Source organism: Ovis canadensis, chromosome 17 (genome assembly GCF_042477335.2).
Source record: "Ovis canadensis isolate MfBH-ARS-UI-01 breed Bighorn chromosome 17, ARS-UI_OviCan_v2, whole genome shotgun sequence".
Classification (NCBI taxonomy): domain Eukaryota; kingdom Metazoa; phylum Chordata; class Mammalia; order Artiodactyla; family Bovidae; genus Ovis; species Ovis canadensis.
In genome coordinates, this window is record NC_091261.1 from 26,048,981 (window position 1) to 26,070,587 (window position 21,607).

The window sequence follows — 21,607 nt, forward strand, 5'->3', positions numbered from 1 at the left end:
GTGAGCTGCCCACAGATGCAAGGGTTCCACAGCCTATTCAGGGCTCTAGAGATACCAGTGTCAGTGATTGTGCAATTTAGGATTATATATAGGATGAAGTGAGACTCTGGTGGTCACAGTGGGATTTCCAGAAGTGTTTCCTGAGAATTAAATATGAGCAGAAGATAACAGGAGAAGGCACTAGTGACCCACTCCAATACTCTTGCCTGGAATATCCCATGGACAGAGGAGCCTGGTAGGCTGCAGTCCATGGGGTCACTAAGAGTTGGACACAACTGAGCAACTTCACTTTCACTTTTAACTTTCATGCATTGGAGAAGGAAATGGCAACCCACTCCAGTGTTCTTGCCTGGAGAATCCCAGGGACGGCAGAGCCTGGTGGCCTGCCATCTATGTGGTCGTACAGAGTCGGACACGACTGAAGCGACTTAGCAGCAGTAGCAGTAGCAGAAGATAACAGTATGAAAAGGAGGATGAGGTGACCTTTCAGACAGGAGCACATTAGCTGACAATGGTAATTAGGATGTGTGTCTGTGTGTTTATTAGTTTTTTACTTGTTTTGTTTTAAAGGTGGTACAATTGACTATGTTTATTGCTCCAAAAAGCATTTAAGGCTAAGAGGCAGTGATTCATAGAACAAGGCCCTTACAAAGAAGAGAAGATAATCAATTCCAGTAGGCATGTGGGGGACAAGTCCTGGGCAGAAGTGTGCTGCTGGGCTGAGAATGCAGGGAGGGTGTAAAAATGGATTTTACTTTTTTGAGGGTAGGTGGGGCTGGATGACTACTTTGTTCTTTATTTGAAATAGTTTTCTCCAGGTTTATTGAGCTATAACTGACATATAACACTGTATTAGTGTAAGGTATGCAGCAAAGTGATTTTTTGCATATATATAATCACAAGAAATTAATGTCTACCACTTTACAGGACTACGATTTTCTTTTCTTGCGATGAAAATTTTGAGACCCATTCTCTTAGCAATTTTCAAACATACAGTTCTGTTTTGTTAACTGTAGTCACCGTATTGTGTATTACATCCCTAGAACTTAACTTTTCTCATAACTGGAAGTGTGTGCCTTTTAATCACCTTCACCCTTTTTGTCTTCCCCTCCTCACTTCTGGCAATCACCAATCTACTCTCTGCTTCCATGAATCTGTTTTTGTTTTTTTTTAAGAGTCTCAATATAAGTGAATTATACAATATTTGTATTCCCATTATGTGATTGATTTCTCTTAGCATAATGCCCTCAAGACCCATCTATGTTGGTGCAAATGGCAGAATTTCCTTCCCTTTTTTTTTAAATTAGTAAATCCTTTACTTTTGTGACTATCAAAGGCATTCATCACTACCATGGGTCTATTTTGGCTCAGAGGAGAGTTACTATCTAGTGAACTCCATTGTTATTAGACACTAAAAATTGGAAGAGACTGGAGGGCGCTGAGAATGGGATAAGGAGAGGACCAAAGCTGGGGAACGACATGAGATCCTACCCATCCTCATTGCTAGGAAATGCGTAAACACAGCAGCTCTAACCTAAATGCCAGCCTCGCCACAAAGGTTTTCAGAAGAGGTCCTGTAACAATCACTCACTGGACAAAACAAGGTCAGAGTTTCTAGAAGAGATATCAGGATATGAAAAACCAACTTGGGAACAATACACACAGCACCGCAACAGAGCTGGATCAGGGCAGCCTGGCTTCAGTTGAGACTGCTGCGGACATAGCAGTCTCTGGGGGCAGTGCTCACGTACAGTTGCTATACATGGTTTTCACATACGTGTCATCTGGCAGAGGCTGCTTCTCACTGCTAGCTTCAAGGAATTTATTAATTGCAGGGATATTGCTTATTTTCATTATGTACTCCTGGAGATGAGGGAAGGCAGACAGAATATTAAGATGTTTTTTCCTTCTAGAGCCAGAATGATCTGGAGTAGAATAATGTCTGCAAGGCTCAGCTGATTGCCAACAAAAAACCTTTGTCCATGAGTCTGTAAAACCTTTTCAAACCCAGGAAGGTATCTAAGTATAGCTTCTGGGCTATGTTAACCACTTTCTTTTGCTGATCATCTGGTTTGAGGTAAGGATACACTTGATATGCAGTTCAGAAGATCCAGCGTCCCCTCTACATGCATGTCAACCAGGTTCTCTCCTTGAGATCTTTGCCAAAGAGACGGTGCTTATCTGCTCTGCAGTGGAGGATGCTCCGGGTCTGCACCAGCTTCCATCAGTTTCAACCATTGGTACTTGCTAGGACAGCAGATGGTTACCATCTTGCAACTTCTGCGACTGTTGTTTTGTTTCTAAAAATTCGTCATCAAACTTCACTCCATCAGCAGTTTAAACCCAATTCCATCTGGCCTTGGCTGTTTGGATAGTAAGAGCTTGGGTTTCATAGCCATCATAGCCTTTCAGGTTTTCTGGCCCCACTCAGAGTGACCAGAATTGCACGAAGGCACCCAATGAGCAGTCTTCCTACTTCTATTTTTATGGCTGAAGTATATATATGTGTGTATGTGGGGGTGGGGCGGGGTGTGTGTGTGTATGCTTGTCTGTATGTATGTATATCACATTTTCTTTTTTTATGCATTTGTTGATGGACACTTAGGGTGTTTCCATATCTTAACTATTATAAATAATACTGCAATGAACATGGTGGTGCAGATATCTCTTTGCAATAGAGATTTTGTTTCCTTCGAATATATTTCTAGAAGTGGAACCATCATATGGTGGTTCTGTTTTATGGAGGAGCCTCCATACTGATTTCCATAGTGGCTGTACCAATTTACATTCCTACCAACAGTGCGTACAGGTTCCCTTCTTAGCATCATCTCCACCGTTTGTTATCTATTTTCTTTTTGATGATACCCATTCTAGAATTTGTGGGGTGTCTTTCATAATGGCTTAGATTTACTTTTCCCTGTTGATGAGTGATGTTTAGCACCTTTTCGTGTCTTCTTTGGAAAAATAACCTGTTCAGTTCATCTGCTGGTTTTTTTTAAAATTATTTGCCTTGCTCTTTTCTATTGAGTTGTACAAGTTATTTTTATATTTCAGACATTAACTCGGATGTCTTCTTTTATCATTAAAGCAGAATCATATGCAGAAGAGGGCAGAGAGGACAGGCTGAGCAGAGTAGTGGAAGTTTCAAATAGACACCAAAGAAAGTGGCTGAAGTTGGTTACTAGCAACATTTGAGAAAAATTTGAAATTCCAGACCTTGTGAGGGCCAGCCAGGGAACTTCAATAAAATGTTATGTAACAATCAAACTTGTTATTGATGTTCCTTGGAGACCACTTTCTATTAGAAAGATCCCTTTGTCTAAATGGGGAAAGAATTTGAAAAAGAATAGGTGCGTATATATAGAGAGAGAAATAGAAACAAAATATGGGAATCTTTTATTTCAAAAAAAAATCATTGCAGTTATAACCACTTAACCTTATTTTCAGATCTTTATCTCACTTGAAAAGTTGAGTAAATCCAGTGAAAATGTAGCTAATTGGAAATGCCTTTAGAGACTGTACTATTAAATGAATTGGAAACATAATTTTGTGTAGCACTTTTCTTGGTTAATTAGGTGTTAGAAAAGTTTCAGCACTGATTACAAGTCTAGTCAACTTTCTGAAATAATTTAACGTTTTAAACAATTAATTTAATTGGGTTTCTGTGATAGCATACAAAAACACTCTGATCGTGTAGGTTAATTTAGGCTTGTACATAAGATTATAATAGCTCTATTTTTTAAAAGTCTGATTTATTTAATTTCTGGCTGCGGCTGTAGTTTTAATAATTACCTAACTTGAACAACTGTGTTTAGTTTTCCATAATAAATATTTGAAAAGTAAGTTCATGTTAGTAAATTACTCGAGTTCTAGTGAGCTAATGCATGTAAAAAACTCTTTTGGAGGTCAGGAGGGAGAATCTCTATTAACTCCATGAATGTGAGAATGTCCTTTCTCTGTTCAACTTGTTTGTTGGAAAAATTAATGACATATGAATCTAGATAATAATTATCTAGTCAATAAGGAAGAGATTGAAACTAAAATGATCACTGGCCAAAAAAAAGTCTATTATTTGCTGAATTTTACTCATTAAATAACTGAGAGCTTTAAAGGTTTATTTTCTTGAAAAGTTAGTAAACAATTAAACCCGGTAGGAATATGGGGATTTTTGTGACAATCTGTGCAAAGAAAGAGACTAATCTAGCATTCTCCATGTTTTAGCTGGTAAAGATGACATATTGCTGTTCTTTCTCTACATCTCTACAGCAGATGCTGCCAACAGCTGGGATTCCAAGATTAGTTTGTCCAAAATATTAAAGCATGTCATCCCACCAAAGTATTATATTGACCCAGTTTTTGTGGCTTCCAGTAATTATACTGTTCTCTAGAAAATTGTGATTTAACACTGATGGGTTTGGGGCTAAATCTGCCTACTTTCCTTCAATAATTGTTAAAGAATAAAGATAAACTTCGGATCTTTTAGATTCTGATCCATTCAAGCAAAATGTGAGACTAAGAAAACTTTATTATTTAGCCATATCCCTAACTCATATTTTTAGTTGAGCTACTTTTCTATATCAGGAAACATTTCAGCATCCAGATGAGTCAACTAATTTCCTTTCTTCATGTCATAAATATAAATCAAATTTAATATTAGTTTCCATTCTTAAGCTAGGAGAACATTTACTCTTCTTTATTATGGCAAAATGTGTTTATGTCACATAAGCACAATAGATGGTTCGCATTAGTCCATATTAAGTGTTTGGTAATTTCATAGCATATAGAAACAATAGCACACATTCACAGTAATACTTATTTCAGGCCTTTTTGGAATAAAGTCTCTATACAACCTGAAAAAAATGTGGCTTCTCTGCAACTCAAAATTCCCAAGGCTTGAATTTTTGAGTAAGATTTACATTTTTCTGATGTGTTCTTTACCAAATTCTCACAGTTTATTTTGTATTTCACCTTTCTCTAATGGGGTGTAGAACAAATATGAAGGTTTCAGTTTGACAAGATGATTGATACAACTATGTATATTGTCAGTATTGCTGGCAGTGAGCATACACAGTTGCAAAATACTGTTGATGACAAAACTTATCTAGCCAGATTCCTCATCTATGAACAATCTTCAGTGACCTGTAGTCTCAACTTCTCTTACCAGTTTCTGTTCATCTTACACCTTACCTCTAGGGAAAATAGTTGAGGTCATGCATAATGTCCCTATGCAAATTGATATTCCAAAGCATTTCTGTTCAGTTCTCTGACTGGCTAGAATTATGCTATGTGAAACCATTGACCTGATCTTAATAAGAAGGAAATTAATCATTCTCACTTTTTAAAAGTAATGATATCTTATAGGCAGCTAGATACTAATCTGATTTATCTTTTTCTAATGCACTACCTTATGACTTTGTTACCTAAAGTCAGTAAGAGGTCTACTAAAATATGGCCATTTACTTCCAAATTTTATATTATATATACATTCAACTGCAAAGTATTTTGTATAATAAAGCATTATTCTTGCATCCCATGATCACGCAGTCTCGTAAGCACTGAATACAGTCAGTTGTCTATATGTCTATTTCTTCCATACATTCAACTTTATAAGCTCCTTAAGGGCAAAGACAATGCCATGCTCACTTTTGTGTCCCCCTAGTTAGCAGAGCACTAGCTCATAAAAGGTACCCAATATACATTTGCAGAATACATTAATGACTTTGAAGTTTCCTCTCAAATTACTATTCTGGTCTTCCTTCATATTTGGAAACATGGAATAATTTTAACTTAACTCAGCACCACGTCAGGTACCTTTTCTTCCATTAGAACTCAGGATTTTTTTTTTTTTGAGGATTTTGTTTTTCTCTCCCAATTAAAAGTACCCAGTTAAATCCCTCTTTCCTTAGTGCATATTTCCCAGACTCATAATCAACTCTGAAGCAACTATTCAAGTCATTGTCACCATTATCTCCAAGCATAGAAGTGGTAAAATTCAGGATGGACATAGAACATCAGAGATGACCAAAGTTAATAAATGATGAGTGAAGGTCTCCAACAGCTTCCAGAAACCCAGTGGTGGTAATTTGCATTTTCTATTTGATTATTTATGTGCTGATTGCAAAGGTTCTGGTTATACAGAAATAATTTCAGATATTTCCCAGCAAATATGAATTGAAAGTAGGTATTTTACCCTTGTCTCAGCTTTTTCTTTTTCTTTCCTAAGTCATGCCTAATAGGGTTGTCTAGTTTTGTTAATCTTATTACAAGGAGGGAACACTGAAAGCATCCATTCTTCCCATCAGAAGAAACAGGGAGAATTAGGCCAGTTGTTCCCTGCATGGCAATGGAAAGTGTTCCATCATCTGTTTTCTTGATGGATAGGAAAACTTCCTGAACTTCTCCAGTCCATTTCACCCAAGAGAGATGTGCTCTGAATTCTTATCTGATATTAAAGTCCACAAAAGGTGATTAAGCAAAGTTCATGACTGTCCATTAAAATGCACAAATGTTCTATTAAAGAAAAGAAACCCCAAATGAGATCTTTATGGGCATGCATATTCATGAAATCCTACCAATTTCAAGAGTTTTCCACATGCAGTTAATCCATTCACTTTCAGCCCCCTGTTTTATAGCACCTCATACAGTGTTTGATACAGACCGTTTCAATGTATTTTTCAGAATTAATGGGAGAATAGTGAATGGATGGATTTGCTGACTCAGCAGTTTGTCTTCCAACTCAAGTCACTGTTTTTGACAGAGATGTTTTATTTTTATTCCTGTAAGACTGATTTTCCTGTAGTTTTTATATTGGATACCATCCTCTCCCTTGGACACTTTCCTGACTCTTACAATGTCTGGTTTGATGGTGTGCACCTGAAACCCAATTACCAATTTAAAATTAAAAGCTTTGGTAAATCAGTCATTTTTAATTTATTATTAAACAAAAGCTTCATTTCATATTTCCGTGGATTGGAATCTATAGCTTCATGTGACACATTAAGGTAAACTCAGCCATTCAGAATATGAGCTTAATTCTAACTTCAATTTGAAGATACTTGTGATAATAGTTCTTTTAGTTGTATCTTTATTTATTTTTACTTGTAAATAGCAGGCTATTAAGTTAATCTACAAATGTTAATTAAGCATCAATAATATGCAGCAATGTTATGGGTACTTGGGGGAAATCAAATGCAGTCAAAAAATAGAAAAATGGATTCTGACCTCAACAGCCATATCATCTCATTCAAGTAAATGGCCAGCACTCATAAAACAAGCAGAGACATTGAAAGATATTCTCAGAATGAAAGTAGTTATGTGACACATTATAAAAATGTCAGAAGAATTCAGAGAGAAGTTACATGAAGGTTGAAGAGGATGAAAAAAATCATTTCTTCCTTCCTTGTTTCATTCATTAATTTATTCATTCTTTTATCTATAACCTGGCGAATACTAGGGGCTTCCCAAATGGTACTAGTGGTAAAGAACCCACCTGCCAATGCAAGAGATTGTGGGTTCGATCCCTGGGTCGTGAAGATCCCCTGGGAGGATCCCCACTCCAGTATTCTAGCCTGGAGAATCCCATGGACAGAGAAGCCTGGCCGGCTGCAGTCCATGGGGTCACAAAGAATCAGACACAACTGAAGCAACTTAGCATGCATGCATGATGAGTACTAGGCCCTGAGAAGAAAAGAGTTAATAAATAATAGTCATTTCCCTTATAGAGCCCACTGTGTATTAAAAAGAAAAGATTCATTAAGCAGAGAGAGACTAGCAGGAACAGTTCTTAGATATGTGGAACCTGAAAAGGTGAGAATTTGGATTGACGGAAGGTAAAGGAGAAGGCCCTCGAAGCATAAAAAGCAGCACGTGTCAGGTTAGAAACACTAGTTCCTCCGAGGTTTCCTTCATATCTTCGATATTCAGCACTTGGCAGGCAGGTATCCTATGCCCAGAAAATATATGTTGAGCTAATTAGCAGCACGTTTCTAGGGCAGCAAGGAGGCTGACCTGGATGAAGGTTTCATTATGAAAACTAAAGAGAAATGTGTAGCGTTAGGATCTTGGTTGACTCAACTACAAGCTCCAAGTTGAGAGAAGAGAAAATACTTGCTGCAGTAGTCAGCCTGCTTTTGATCAGAAGAGTGATGGCACAAGCCTGTTATCAGCGAAGATAAATGTGGCTCTTGTGTGTAGGCTGGATCATGTGAGAGCTAATCAGTAGGTCTGGGCAAGATCCAAACCAGGGACTTTGGAGAGGTCACCTATTGGAGAAACAGTGACTGACCATCTGAATCACTTGTGTAGCTGGGCACTGAATTTCAGGCTAAGGCTAGCAGTATGGTCATTGGGAAACCGAGGTCAGGGATTATTGCATGAGTAGGTGGATGAAATTAAGCAGGAGAATGGATAAGAAGCAAAGGTTGGGGGCATATCAATTCTGATGGATGTCACATATCTGGCTGATTTTAGTGGACATGATATGTATGTCATGGACATGGTGTTTATATACATGTGTGTAGGTATGTGTGTAGTATGTAGCTTGGGCCATGAATGTGCCATTGTGTACCATAAAGTATTATATGCGCAACACCAGGACTCAGATAGGAGAGTTACCAAGCTATGGAATGAACAAAGATTTGCAGTGTGGGGGAACCAGGCTTGTAGAGTGCAGATTACTCTCAGTCAACTCAAGGACAGACTGAAGCTTCTTTGTAAAGATGAGATTGGTCTTGTTAATTTTCTAACTGGTTCTAATCAAAGTGCTCAGAAATTGATAGTGACCAGTGGCAAATTATGCATGGAGATAAAGATATAACAGGGTCCCCACATCAACTCTAGTTTAGCCTTTACCTTCTTGCTGATCAGGTCATCCCTAGAAAAGTTAATCAGCTAAGGATTGCTGAACAAGTTTTTGTTTTTGTTTTTTTAAAGTTAACTGCTGATCCAAAGTAATCAAGATTTCTCTTGAGCTCATAAATGTGTGACATGCTGAGTAAGCACCATATTCCCTACCCTCATGGTTCACTCGCCAGTTGTAATAGCTGCCTGGCTACTCATGTCTCCATCCTTCAAATGTGTGCATCCATTGCCACTGGCTTTGACCTGCAGGTTAGCTTAGATCCTAACCCAGAAATAAATAAGAACCAAGATCAGAAGCTGACTCAGAATGGAATAAATAGTATTGCTTGTTCCCCACCGACTTTTTCCCTCATTGCTGAGCAGAAGTTGATAGCTACTTCACCTTCTAGAAGTTGGGTTTTTCTGAAGGTGTTATTAAGGTCAAGGACACCGTTAAGCTCCATTCAGTAAAGGTTAGACTTTAACCCACCAATGTTCAGTTACTGTCTTCATAGTAGGCTAATGACTGCTATTGGAGGGGAGAAGAAGGAAGGTCCAGCCATCTACTTTTCTGATGGGTTGTCGGTATGTGTGTGTGTGTTTCTAAACCTGTCATGTGGCTGAGGGGATAAACAAAATCTGGAGGCAGATCATATTTCTCTTGCCTGAAAATGGGGAGGGGGAAGGTGGGAAGCCAGTCTTCATGCTTCCACTGTCTTCTCCCTGCCAAGCAGGCGATCCTCTTCATGATTTTAGTGGGGAAGAAAGTGAAGTACCTCCCAGCCATACCAGCAATCTAAACAAAAAGAATCCCCCGCATGGACTGGCCTTGTGAATAAAAAGTCACCAAAATGAGAACGGATTTTTGCTGGTTATTTTCCTTGGTGCATATGCTTTCTCAGAGACATGATGGAAAATGGCTTGGTTAGAAGAGAAATCAGATACTTGAGGTACATCTTCAAAAATGTTTCCTACTCACTGTTAGCATCCTAGCTCCAAAATAATTATCTTGCTGGTAATTAATAATATTTCTTAATTATCTTCTCTCCCTATAGTCCACTCCCTATTTCATATCCTGGGCCCACAAATGGATCTGGGGCCTTGTTACTAATGTTGTCCTCTGTTAATATTTGCCACTTATGTCCTTTGACCCAGACTGATTGGTCCTTTAGTCAAGTGATTGCTGCACCCCTAATTACATGGTACTGTTGATTTCAAACTTAAGGGTACATGGGACCAGCCTGCCCTTTTTGTAGAATCGTCTCTTAGTTCAGAATTTGCCATTGGGCTCATTTTAAAGCCTCAGATAACTGAAACCTAATCTTAGTCTTGTGAGGTGACACGCACGTGTACCTGACCCTTCCTGCCCCAAAGCTTGTCCCCAAATTTCTGGTGATTTCATGAAGAGGGATTCCTACTGGATACCAGAATTCTGTGGGAAATCATGAATGAGTCAAGTCTTTGGAATCAAATGGAATTTCTCTTCTACCTCTACCATTTTAATATTAAATGTTATTCAGTATCTCTTACCAGAAGTTTCCTTGTCTCTAAAATCTGAGTCAATAATATTATGTGGTGGTTTTTGCAGGTTAAGTCAGCTACTGGAAGTAGCAATCCCCAATCTGCCTCTGGATTGGAGTCCTCTCTCTTCCTCCCCCTTTTGTTCCCTGTCTGCCTTTCTTCCAGGCCTTTTGCGATACACTTAGGACACATTTGTGCTTAGTCCCTCAGTCATGTCCAGCTCTTTGCAGCCCTTTGGACTATAGCCCACCAGGCTCCTCCGTCCATGGGATTTTTCAGGCAAGAATACTGGAGTGGGTTGCCATTTCCTTCTCCTCTCAGATAACTCACAGTCTAGTATGAGAGACAGCAGTGTAAAGCAGTGACTTTAATCTACTTTGTTGATGCCTTAAAAGAGAAGGAAGCAGTGTCTGGAAAAGCTCAGGGTTCTCTCACCACCAGCCTGGCAGGATCTACTCTCCAAAAGAAAAAGAACAGCATGAGTCTGCTCAGAGTCTGCTGCTGAATGTGCCTTCCACAGAGTATATGATCATGCATGAATCATGTATTAGTGTTACGTAAGCAACTGCTCTATTTCTTACCCCCCAAACATCCTCCCAGTTTGTGTGTCCTCCACCCATTTAAGTGTTTTAAGACTGTTTGCCAAACACAACACAACCATTTACTATATGATTATTGGTCTTAATCAATGAGCACACTTCAGTATGTTGTTCGTGCCAGTGAAGATCTCTGTACTGGCTGCAAAGGAGACTTTTCTCACAGCAGAATTGTATAACCTGAGCTATCTATAAAGGAAGAAGAACAATGGCTAGGTGTAGAATGTAAAAGCATCCTCTTACATACCCTTCTGTTCGTGCTCTTCAAAGATGTGATTAAGAGCAGTTGATCCGTCCTTTATATGCCTTTACATAAGAAAGACAGCATGCACTACTACTCATCTTTGATCAAAACATAAAGTTTCTCTCATCATGAGTAACAGGAAGAGAGTTGAAAGCCTATCTCCTCTACAGAGCTAATCTAAAAATTAAGAGAAATTCTTTCCTCCTTTTTCCTCGGTAACAGAGTTTGTCCACAGTATTAGCTGGAGAATTGCTTCATTTTTCCACTTACAGTCTGAAAAATAAGGTTGATGGTGGTGATTAAGGCATATTCAGAATAGGGACCATTTTCTTTGGTTATGGGCTTCCCTGGTAGCTGATAAAACTACCTGGTAAAGAATCCACCTGCAATGCAAGAGACCCGGTTCAATTCCTGGGTCAGGAAGATCCTCTGGAGAAGGGATAGGCTATCCACTCCAGTATTCTTGGGCTTCCCTGGTGGCTCAGATGATAAATAATCTGCCTGCAATGTGGGTGACCTGGGTTCTGTCCCTGGGTTGGGAAGATCTCCTGGAGGAGGGCATGGCTTCCTACTCCAGTATTCTTACCTGGAGAATCCCATGGACAAAGGAGCCTGATGAGCTACAGTCCATGAGGTCACAAAGAGTCGGATACGACTGAGCAACTAAGCATAGCATAGCATAGTGCAGTTTGGTTATATGATCTGGAATATAAACTCCTCACCGAATCTCAGTGAGTGATGTCACAGACTCAGCTTGCTTACATTTCTCCAGCATTGCTTCCTGGAAGTGATGAGCTTTTTAGGTCTCAAGATTTCTGCTTCATTTTTTCAGATACTAGGCAGAAGATGATATAATTTATGGATGTATCAGCTTTAATTCTTGGTAGGAATGATCTGTGTTTAGAGAAAAAATTCCTATGGTTACTTGTGATTAACAGCATATTTTGTACTCATGATAGAGGGTTATGAAAAGCAAGTATGATTTATCTAGGAAAGCCAGCAAGGATAGGATGTGATTTTGCCAAATTGCAATAAATTTAGCAAGAACTTTTGTAGAAACCATGTCATTGGGTCATTGGACTCCCACTGGAAAATCACCTCATTTCTGAGCACCTAAAAGAGTTTATTGAAATTTCAGCTACGTGTTCCCAATGGTTCTTTTTTTTAATTTAATTTTTATTTTATCTTGGGATAGAGCTGATTTACAGTGTTTGTTAGTTCCAGTTATACAGCAGAGTGATTCAGTTATACATATATTCATTCTTTTCAGATTTTTTCCCCATGTAGGCTGTTGCAGAATACTGAGTAGAGTTCCCTGTGGTATACAGTTGGTCTTTGATAATTTGTTTTATACATAGTGTGTATCTGTTCATCTGAAACTGTTCTGGTTGACTTGGTGACACCCACGGATATGCATTTAATTCTCTAGGTCATTCTGTTAGGATGATCTGAAGACCACGCTTTAAGAACTCCTAATTCTTAGAGTCGTCAAATTCATAGCAACAGAAAGTACAATGGTGGTTGCCAGGGTTGGGTGAAAGGATGAATGGACAATGCATGTTACAGGGTACAAATTTTCAGCTTAAGAAGATGAAAAATTGCTGGAGCCGGATGGTGATGATGGCTGCACACCAGTGTGAATGTATCAATACTGAATGCTTAAAAATGGTTAAAATGGTCAGCTTTGCATTACGTCTATATTATCACAATAAAAAGAAAAACAAGAAATTTGAATGCAAGCGGCAGTCACTATTTTAAAATATTGGTGAATCTTTGCTTTCATACTAATTATTGATAAATAAAATAGATATCTCCAGTGTAAAATGTAATTTGTGCTCGATTAGGGATCCACATTGTACGATAGTTCCTCATTGCTTTATGACAGGGCAAAAACAATGACCTAAATAGAAAGATCATAACACTTGATGTATGCTTTATTAAGAGAAAATAGATTTCTTGTCTATGCATAATTTGGCCAAAGGAACGGGGGTATTAGAGTCACTCAGTCTTCATGATTGTGCCCCTTCCTGCTGTTCTCAAGTGGATTCATCGGATTTTGCCGCGTCTCGGTTTTGCAATAAAGATCCATGGTGATACTCATGCTCTTTTCAGGACAGGGTGTGGGCCAGTGTGGGGAAGAGCCTGAACTGCATTATTGCCATGGTGGATAAACTGATCGAAAGAGAGAGTGGTGGCGAGGGAAGCAGTGCCAGCAGCAAAGATGTAGAAAAGGACTCTTCTCCAGAGGACTCCATCATAACTCATCCGAAGGGTAAGGAATCATTTTTTTTCCCCAATCATTGACTGAGTAAACAAAATGAGAAAGCCAAGATAAAATGAGATAGAAAAAAGAGGAGTCAATAGTGCTTTTGATGAAAGTGCTGATAGTGTGCTTTTCCACTGCTCTGGCTGGGGTGATGGAAGGCTATTTATCAAATTGCATCTCGGTTGTGTTTTCAGAACTGCTTGCAATGCTCATTTTTTTTTTTTTAACTACATAAAATCCCTCTTGAAAGGAGAGCAGTGTTTTCTTTTAAAGAGTCTGATATAGTTTAATCTACTTTTATACACATTCCTCCAAAATTTTATTAGGAAGAAAAACAAGCATCTGAAAATGCTTAGAAACTTTGAGGACTATCAGAATGCAGCATCTTAAAAAGGCTTCTGAAAAGAAGGTGATATGGTAAAATGCTTTTCACCTTATTCGGAGGGAGTGAATTGGTGAATTATTTCAAAAACATGAAGAAGTCTTAATTCCATATAAGAAGAATGTGTTTGTGTGTTATTCCAAAGACATATTTTCATGAAGCTTAAATTCTCATAGATACATGTATAGGCAGATACACTGATGCATACATGTGCATACACATATGGGTGTGTGTCACTGTAGACACACATACACACACATATAGACACACACACACACACATATAGAGACACACACACACATATAGTTTGTATAGAGACAGAGATGGATACATTCAAAGGTGTCTTATTACAAGGTTGACCAGCAAATATGGCTTCTTTTGTTAAAATGTTTTTGTTAATTTCATTAATTTTGACAACAAAAACTAAGACAGATATCTGCACTTCCCTATTCTAGAAAGACTTGCTCCTAGAGTCATTCCATCCAGATTCTTGAGTGTTTGGAGATAAAAAGTGTTGCCCTACCTTCTTCTAAAATCTACTTTCCCTTTTCCTTAAGGAAAATGAGCATAGGAAAATATGGCTGCCTATCAAATTAAATTGTTTTCTTAATTTGTTTTCCTGATTTTTTTATTACTCACATTTTCATCAGGAGTTTAATTATAGGAAACATCAATCTTTCATCACCTGATTAACAGGAGAACCATTTCTAAATCACATTCATCAACAGTGGCTTTCTAAAGTTTTCTTATTGTAGATGGTTCACATCCTCCATATTACATTCACTTAGGTGGAAAGTTTACACTGCTTTTTTTTTTTAATGTTCTACTTGATTTAACTGTATATGGGGATTTTCTTTTTTAATAATATCAATTTTATTAATGAAGCTGGTCCAGATTTATAACTTCACATGAATCAAAATGAAAACCTGTCATAATTCATGTCAAAAAGAAATAGTATACTTCAGTTTTCTTTAACTGAGTATTTATTGACCATCAGCGATGAGCCAGGCACTGTGCTGCGCTCTGGAAAATGAGGTAAAGAAGCAGAATCCATATTAGTGATTTGTTCTGTCCATTAAGTGTTGAGGACACTTAGAGCAGAGTAAGATTAAGAGGTTAAGGGATTCTGAATTTTGCCACAATTTTTGATGTTCCCGAAACCTGCTTATTGATGAGAACAGAGTTCCAAAGTACTGAAAATTATGCATTTATTCATATCTTGTATTTTATCGAAAGATCATATCTGTGCAATCAGTTTCCATTTAAAAAGTAAAAATATTTGGTAGGTAAGTCATCTGTAAAATTACATGAATCACCTTCATTTGAATGCAAAATATTCTTTGTATATAGCCTAAAAACCATGTAGAATTTGCTCCTAAAGTGAATTAATAACTACATCAGTTTTGTGGATGGTTGGAGTCAAATTATAACATGGTGTCCTATAATTTATTCCATTATTTATTAATTTTTATTAATATCATGTTTTACATGCTTATTTCATTCATTCTTTTTTGAGTTATAAACGTTTTTTAGGAGATAAGACACTGTTTAAATTTATAAAATGAAATACATACTTTGGTCTGAAAATTATTTAGTATTGGATAATGTATTACTTAGTATTAGATAATATAGTATTATCAAATAATTCTAAAGTTAAAGCTGTTAACATTTTATGTGTTGGATGATTGCACAATCGAATGTTTTGGTAAAGATATTGGTTCATTAAAGAGATGATTAACAAATATATATGTGATGTATTACAAATGAATGTGTGCTCAAGTGTACTTAAAATATGTAAAATATGTGATGGATGTTATTGCATATTTAGGTGGGATTGTTAATAAGTTATTTAATAAAATTTATTTTTATTAAATAAAAATTATTATTAATTTATTTTAATCTTCCTCTTAATTTAGGAAAAATATACTTTTAGTTTCTACCCTGAACTTTGTCACATTAAACAGTGCAACAGAGAAATTAACAATGGCTTTCTGAACTATAAAGCAAACAAGCTAAACTTGCAGTTTACATATACTATCCCCTTAACTATTTCAGAAAAAAGATATTTGGGGTCAGTTCAGTTCAGTTGCTCAGTTGCGTCCAGCTCTTTGCCACTCCATGAACTGCAGCACGTCAGGCCTCCCTGTCCATCACCAACTCCCAGGGTCCACCCAAACTCATGTCCATTGCATCGGTGATGCCATCCAGCCGTCTCATCCTCTGTCATCCCCTTCTCCTCCTGCCCTCAGTCTTTCTCAGCATCAGAGTCTTTTCCAATGAGTCAGCTATTCACATTAGGTGGCCAAATTGTTGGAGTTTCAGCTTCAGCATCAGTCCTTCCAATGAAGACCCAAGACTGATCTTCTTTAGGATGGACTGGTTGGATCTCCTTGCAGTCCAAGGGACTCTCAGGAGTCTTCTCCAACACCACAGTTCAAAAGCATCAATTCTTCGGTGCTCAGCTTTCTTTATAGTCCAACTCTCATATCCATACGTGACTACTAGAAAAACTATTGCCTTGACTAGACAGACCTTTGCTGACAAAGTAATGTCTGCTTTTTAATATGCTGTCTAGGTTGGTCATAACTTTCCTTCCAAGGAGTAAACATCTTTTAATTTCATGGCTGCAATCACCATCTGCAGTGATTTTGGAGACCCCCAAAATAAAGTCAGCTACTGTTCCCACTGTTTCCCCAACTATTTGCCATGAAGTGATGGGACCAGATGCCATGATCTTAGTTTTCTAAATGTTGAGCTTTAAGCCAACTTTTTCACTCTCCTCTTGCACTTTCATCAAGAGGCTCTTTGGTTCTTCACTTTCTGCCATAAGGGTGGTATCATCTGCATATCTGAGGTTATTGATATTTCTCCCAACAATCTTGATTCCAGCTTGTGCTTCTTCCAGACCAGGCTTTCTCATGATGCTCTGCATATAAGTTAAATAAGCAAGGTGACAATATACAGCCTTGACGTACTCCTTTTCCTATTTGGAACCAGTCTGTTGTTCCATGTCCAGTTCTAACTGTTGCTTCCTGACCTGCATACAGGTTTCTCAAGAGGCAAGTCAGGTGGTCTGGTATTCCCATCTCTTTCAGAATTTTCCACAGTTTATTGTGATCCACACAGTCAAAGGCTTTGACATAGTCAATAGAGCAGAAATAGATGATTTCTGGAACTCTCTTGCTTTTTCGATGATCCAGCGGATGTTAGCAATTTGATCTCTGGTTCCTCTGACTTTTCTAAAACCATCTTGAGATATACATTCACTAATGACATGTTCTCAATTTAACTGCATTTCAAAATTTTATTAGAAAAAAATCATTTTAAACATTTGAGAAGAAAAAGAAATAGGATTATGCACAATTTTCATTTTATTTCTGTTAGCCACACATTTTGAATATATGTTTACACACACACATACACTGTAACCAAACTGCTGTACACAGTATAAATATAGATGTACTTCTTGATATACTGCATGTCATTATATTATGAGTATTTCCTCACAAACATTGTCTGGAAATAATGAGATGATAATGATGATAAACTATTTCATCAAAAGAGAAACCACTCTTTTAGGTATTTGATTAATATTATAATGCTGCATTTAACATGTAAGCATCTTTGAACATGAAAACCTTTAACTACATCTCAGAAATTATCCTGTAAGTAGAATTATTTTATACGGAAGAGTTACTCCTTCTCTCCCATGTATTTATTTATACAATGACTTGATATCAGTGTGGACTCATGAATACGTATTTTATCCTTTGGTTTGTATGCCTCATGTTATTATTTATTTGGGACTCAAATTGTTCAAGGGCTAGCTATTAGGAGCTCTTGGTGGCCTTTTGGTAGCTTCTCTTGCCATAGACTATGTATTTAGTTTCTCACTTTCTTACTTTTACGTTTTATCCACTCTCTTATTCTCTGGTTTCATAAAAAAAAAAAAAACTTGCTCTAGGTTCATCCGTATTTGCCCCAGCTTGTGGTTCAGCTATTTTCCAAGGAACTCTGGTTTCTTTTTTGGAGAATAGCATTTAGAAACCAACATTTAGTTGGGTGGGGATGTTTTAATGGTTCTTTGTAACAATAGGTACTCTGAATCACAGTACCTAGAAGCACTCTTTTATCTTACCAGCTTTAGAAATTTTCAGTGATTTCATGCCATTTTGGACAAAAATTATCATATTGTAGTTTCTAATTATTTGTGTCTTGATATTATGGTGCAGCGGTAAAGAATCCGCCTGCCAGTGCAGGAGACTCAAGAGATGCGGGTTTGATCTCTGAATCAGGAAGATTCCCCTGAAGTAGGAAATGGCAGCCCACTCCAGTGTTCTCGTCTGGAAAATTTCACTGACAGAGGAGCCTGGTGGGCTACAGTCCACAGGGATGAAAAGAGTCAGACATGACTGGACATGCATACGTATGCACATTATGTAACTTAATACCGTATTTCAAAATAATATTTTTGATAATGAAATCCATGTCTTCAATAACACCACATTTATCCTCAGTCCATAGCTGTGGTGGAACAGTCATTACATTATTTTCATTTTACAGTTAATTAATAAATTGATTTAGTGAGTGATTTGAGTCATCTAGAGTTTATTATGTGTGATGTGCTAAATACTGATAGGCATTTCTTGCCATATCATCTATGAGTAATTGTTTTCCTAACATTAGAGTAGTTTTTTCCTTATAATTCAGTTCTGCAAATATTTTAATCAATAAAATAATTGTCAATTTCTGATCAACTAATCAATCAATTTAATCAAATTTTGTTCATGTGCTTTTGACTGTTGTGTTTTATATTGGGATATGTTTTGAAATCTCATAATTAACCTTATGATAGTCCGTTTTTCTTTCTTTACCATCATCTTGTATTTTTACAGTATAATCATAATTCATGTTTCTTTGTTGGTTAAACAGATGGTCTTCTGAATTGGTGCTACATTTATTCATTTTTAAATGTTCCTCTATAACTGCAGATGTTTCTCTTTTCAACTTGTAGATTTTTCTCTTTATAGTATATCAGTTTAATAATGTTTTAAACCTGTAGTTTTGGAGGTTTTTTATTTTAGGTCTAGAATTTTGTACTATATCTTACTTCATAAATTTCTTTCCAGGATTACTGCAGATAGTGCTGAGAGAAGAAAATCTTTCTGTACATTCTTTAAACAAGTAATAGAATAACCGTTCCAAAGTCTCATGCTGATGTATATTCATATTTTTTCTTAACAAACAAGATTGTCCTCTTATTTTTGTACATTTAAACATCCTTATAAGCAGGTGGCTCAGTTGGTAATGAATTTGCCTGCAGTGCAGGAGACCTGGGTTTGATCCCTGGGTTTAGAAGATCCTTTAGAGAAGGAAATGGCAACACTCTCCAGTATTCTTGCCTGGAGAATTCCATAGACAGAGGAGCCTGGTGGGCTACAGTCCATGGGGTTGCAAAGAGACACGATCGAGTAACTAACACGTTCACTTTTTACTTTTCAACAGTATAGCATAAAGTACAATGTAACACAGGACTGCCTCCCTACTTTTACATACTATTCTATTAATGATATTTAAGTTTTTATTAGCTATTCCCTTGCAGCTCAGCTGGTAAAGAATCCACCTGCAATGCCGGAGACCTAGGTTCGATCCCTGGGTTGGTAAAGTCCCCTGGAGAAGGGAAAGGCTACCCACTCCAGTATTCTGGCCTAGAGAATTCTCTGGACTGTACAGTCCATGGAGTCACAAAGAGCTGGACATGATTGAGCAACTTTCACTTTCACTAATAACTCCATTGAAATCCATAAACCTTGCTAAATTGGACTTACCCCTCAGGCTTCTCAAAATTCAAGTAATATTTAAGCATCACTCTGAACTGGACATTTTGAAATATTAGGGGCACAAGAAGATTAAGACCCGATCTGTCTCAATTCTACCGAAGAGATTGATACCTAAACCCATGACTGTAATATAATACACTTTTGAGTACATGCTGAAAAACACCTGTTTCTTTCATCCATCATGCCTCAGTTCAGTTCAGCTCAATCTCTCAGCCATGTCTGACTTTTTGCGACCCCATGAATTGTAGCACGCCAAGCCTCCCTGTCCATCACCAACTCCAGGAATTCATTCAAACTCACGTCCATCTAGTTGGTGATGCCATCCAGCCATCTCATCCTCTGTCATCCCCTTCTCCTCCTGCCCCCAATCCCTCCCAGCATCAGGGTCTGTTCCAATGAGTCAACTCTTTGCATGAGGTGGGCAAAGTACTGGAGTTTTAGCTTTAGCATCAGTCCTTCCAAAGAACACCCAGGACTGATCTCCTTTAGAATGGACTGGTTGGATCTCCTTGCAGTCCAGGGGACTCTCAAGAGTCTTCTCCAACACCACATTTCAAAAGCATCAATTCTTCGGCACTCAGCTTTCTTCATAGTCCAACTCTTACATCCATACATGACTACTGGAAAAACCATATGCCTACTGCCCTACTGTCCATTCTGAAGGAGATCAACCCTGGGATTTCTTTGGAAGGAATGATGCTAAAGCTGAAGCTCCAGTACTTTGGCCACCTCATGCGAAGAGTTGACTCATTGGAGAAGACTCTGATGCTGGGAGGGGTTGGGGGCAGGAGAAGAAGGGGATGACCGAGGATGAGATGGCTGGATGGCATCATGGACTCGATGGACGTGAGTCTGAGTGAACTCTGGGAGATGGTGATGGACAGGGAGGCCTGGCGTGCTGCGATTCATGGGGTCACAAAGAGTTGGACATGACTAAGCGACTGAACTGAGCTGAACTGAACTGCCCTACTAAGGTTTATTTTATTCACATATTGTAAACATTTCCTGTCTACTCACAGAAGCAACAGATTAAAATGATGAGAAAGCAGAGATAAATATAGATCCTTGAGGCACATTACAAAAAAGAATTGCGTGCATTGAAATACACTAGTTAATCTCTACTCTGGGAACATGTGTTCATCCAGCTATACGTTGATCCATTCATGTCATTGCATGGCCTGTATTTCTCTGTCTTGCACAAGGGTATCATGAAGTGCCCTGTGAATGGCCAATAATACCCTATGTCATTGAATACTTTTTTTTCCTCATCTACCCAGCTATAAGTTCTGCCAAAAAGGAGATGAAGTTCCCCTGACATAGTTTTCCTAATGAGCCCAGTTTGCCTTCAAGTCATCACTTTTTCTTCATACAAAGGTGGTAAACATCAGGCACATCACAGACTTAGTTCACTTACTAGTGGTTAGTTTCATGTCCTTTCCCAAGTCATAATTTTCCTTTAACTTTCAGACACACTCCTTATGGGACCTGAGAATTCACTTTTCCTCCCACATCTTTTACTGTATTTCCGGCTGCCTCCAGTTAACAAAATTGTCTGATAACTACCACGAACTTATTTTATTTCAATAATTTATTATCATTTATAATCCATAGCTTGCTAATGCCAAAGGTAAGTCATCTGAAAAAGGCGCTCCATCCTCCAAATAGGGACAAATGGCTCAGACAGTAAAAGCATCTGTCTACAATGCAGGAGACCTGGGTTCGATCCCTGGGTCGGGAAGATCCCCTGGAGAAGGAAATGGCAATCCACTCCAGTACTATTCCCTGGAAAATCCCATGGACAGAAGAGCCTGGTAGGCTACAGTCCATGGGGTCACAAAGAGTCGGACATGACTGAGTGACTTCACTTTCCAAGGCTTTTGTTTGTTTGTTTTAAGCAAATCTCCCATGCTTTATCTTATA

At 38.0% G+C, this 21,607-nt stretch overlaps 1 protein-coding gene and 1 pseudogene across 9 annotated transcripts in view; one reads left to right on the forward strand and one right to left on the reverse strand.

Annotated features, from left to right (window-relative positions):
• Positions 1-21,607, forward strand: part of INPP4B (inositol polyphosphate-4-phosphatase type II B) — an 883,288-nt gene that overhangs the window by 747,745 nt on the left and 113,936 nt on the right. For all 9 annotated transcript variants that reach the window (XM_069556830.1, XM_069556833.1, XM_069556829.1 and 6 more), the window contains one exon: positions 13,312-13,471. In XM_069556830.1, coding sequence (XP_069412931.1) covers positions 13,312-13,471 — 160 coding nt within the window. The remainder of the gene's footprint in view (positions 1-13,311; positions 13,472-21,607) is intronic.
• Positions 1,744-2,402, reverse strand: LOC138422805 (glutathione S-transferase A4 pseudogene; annotated as a pseudogene).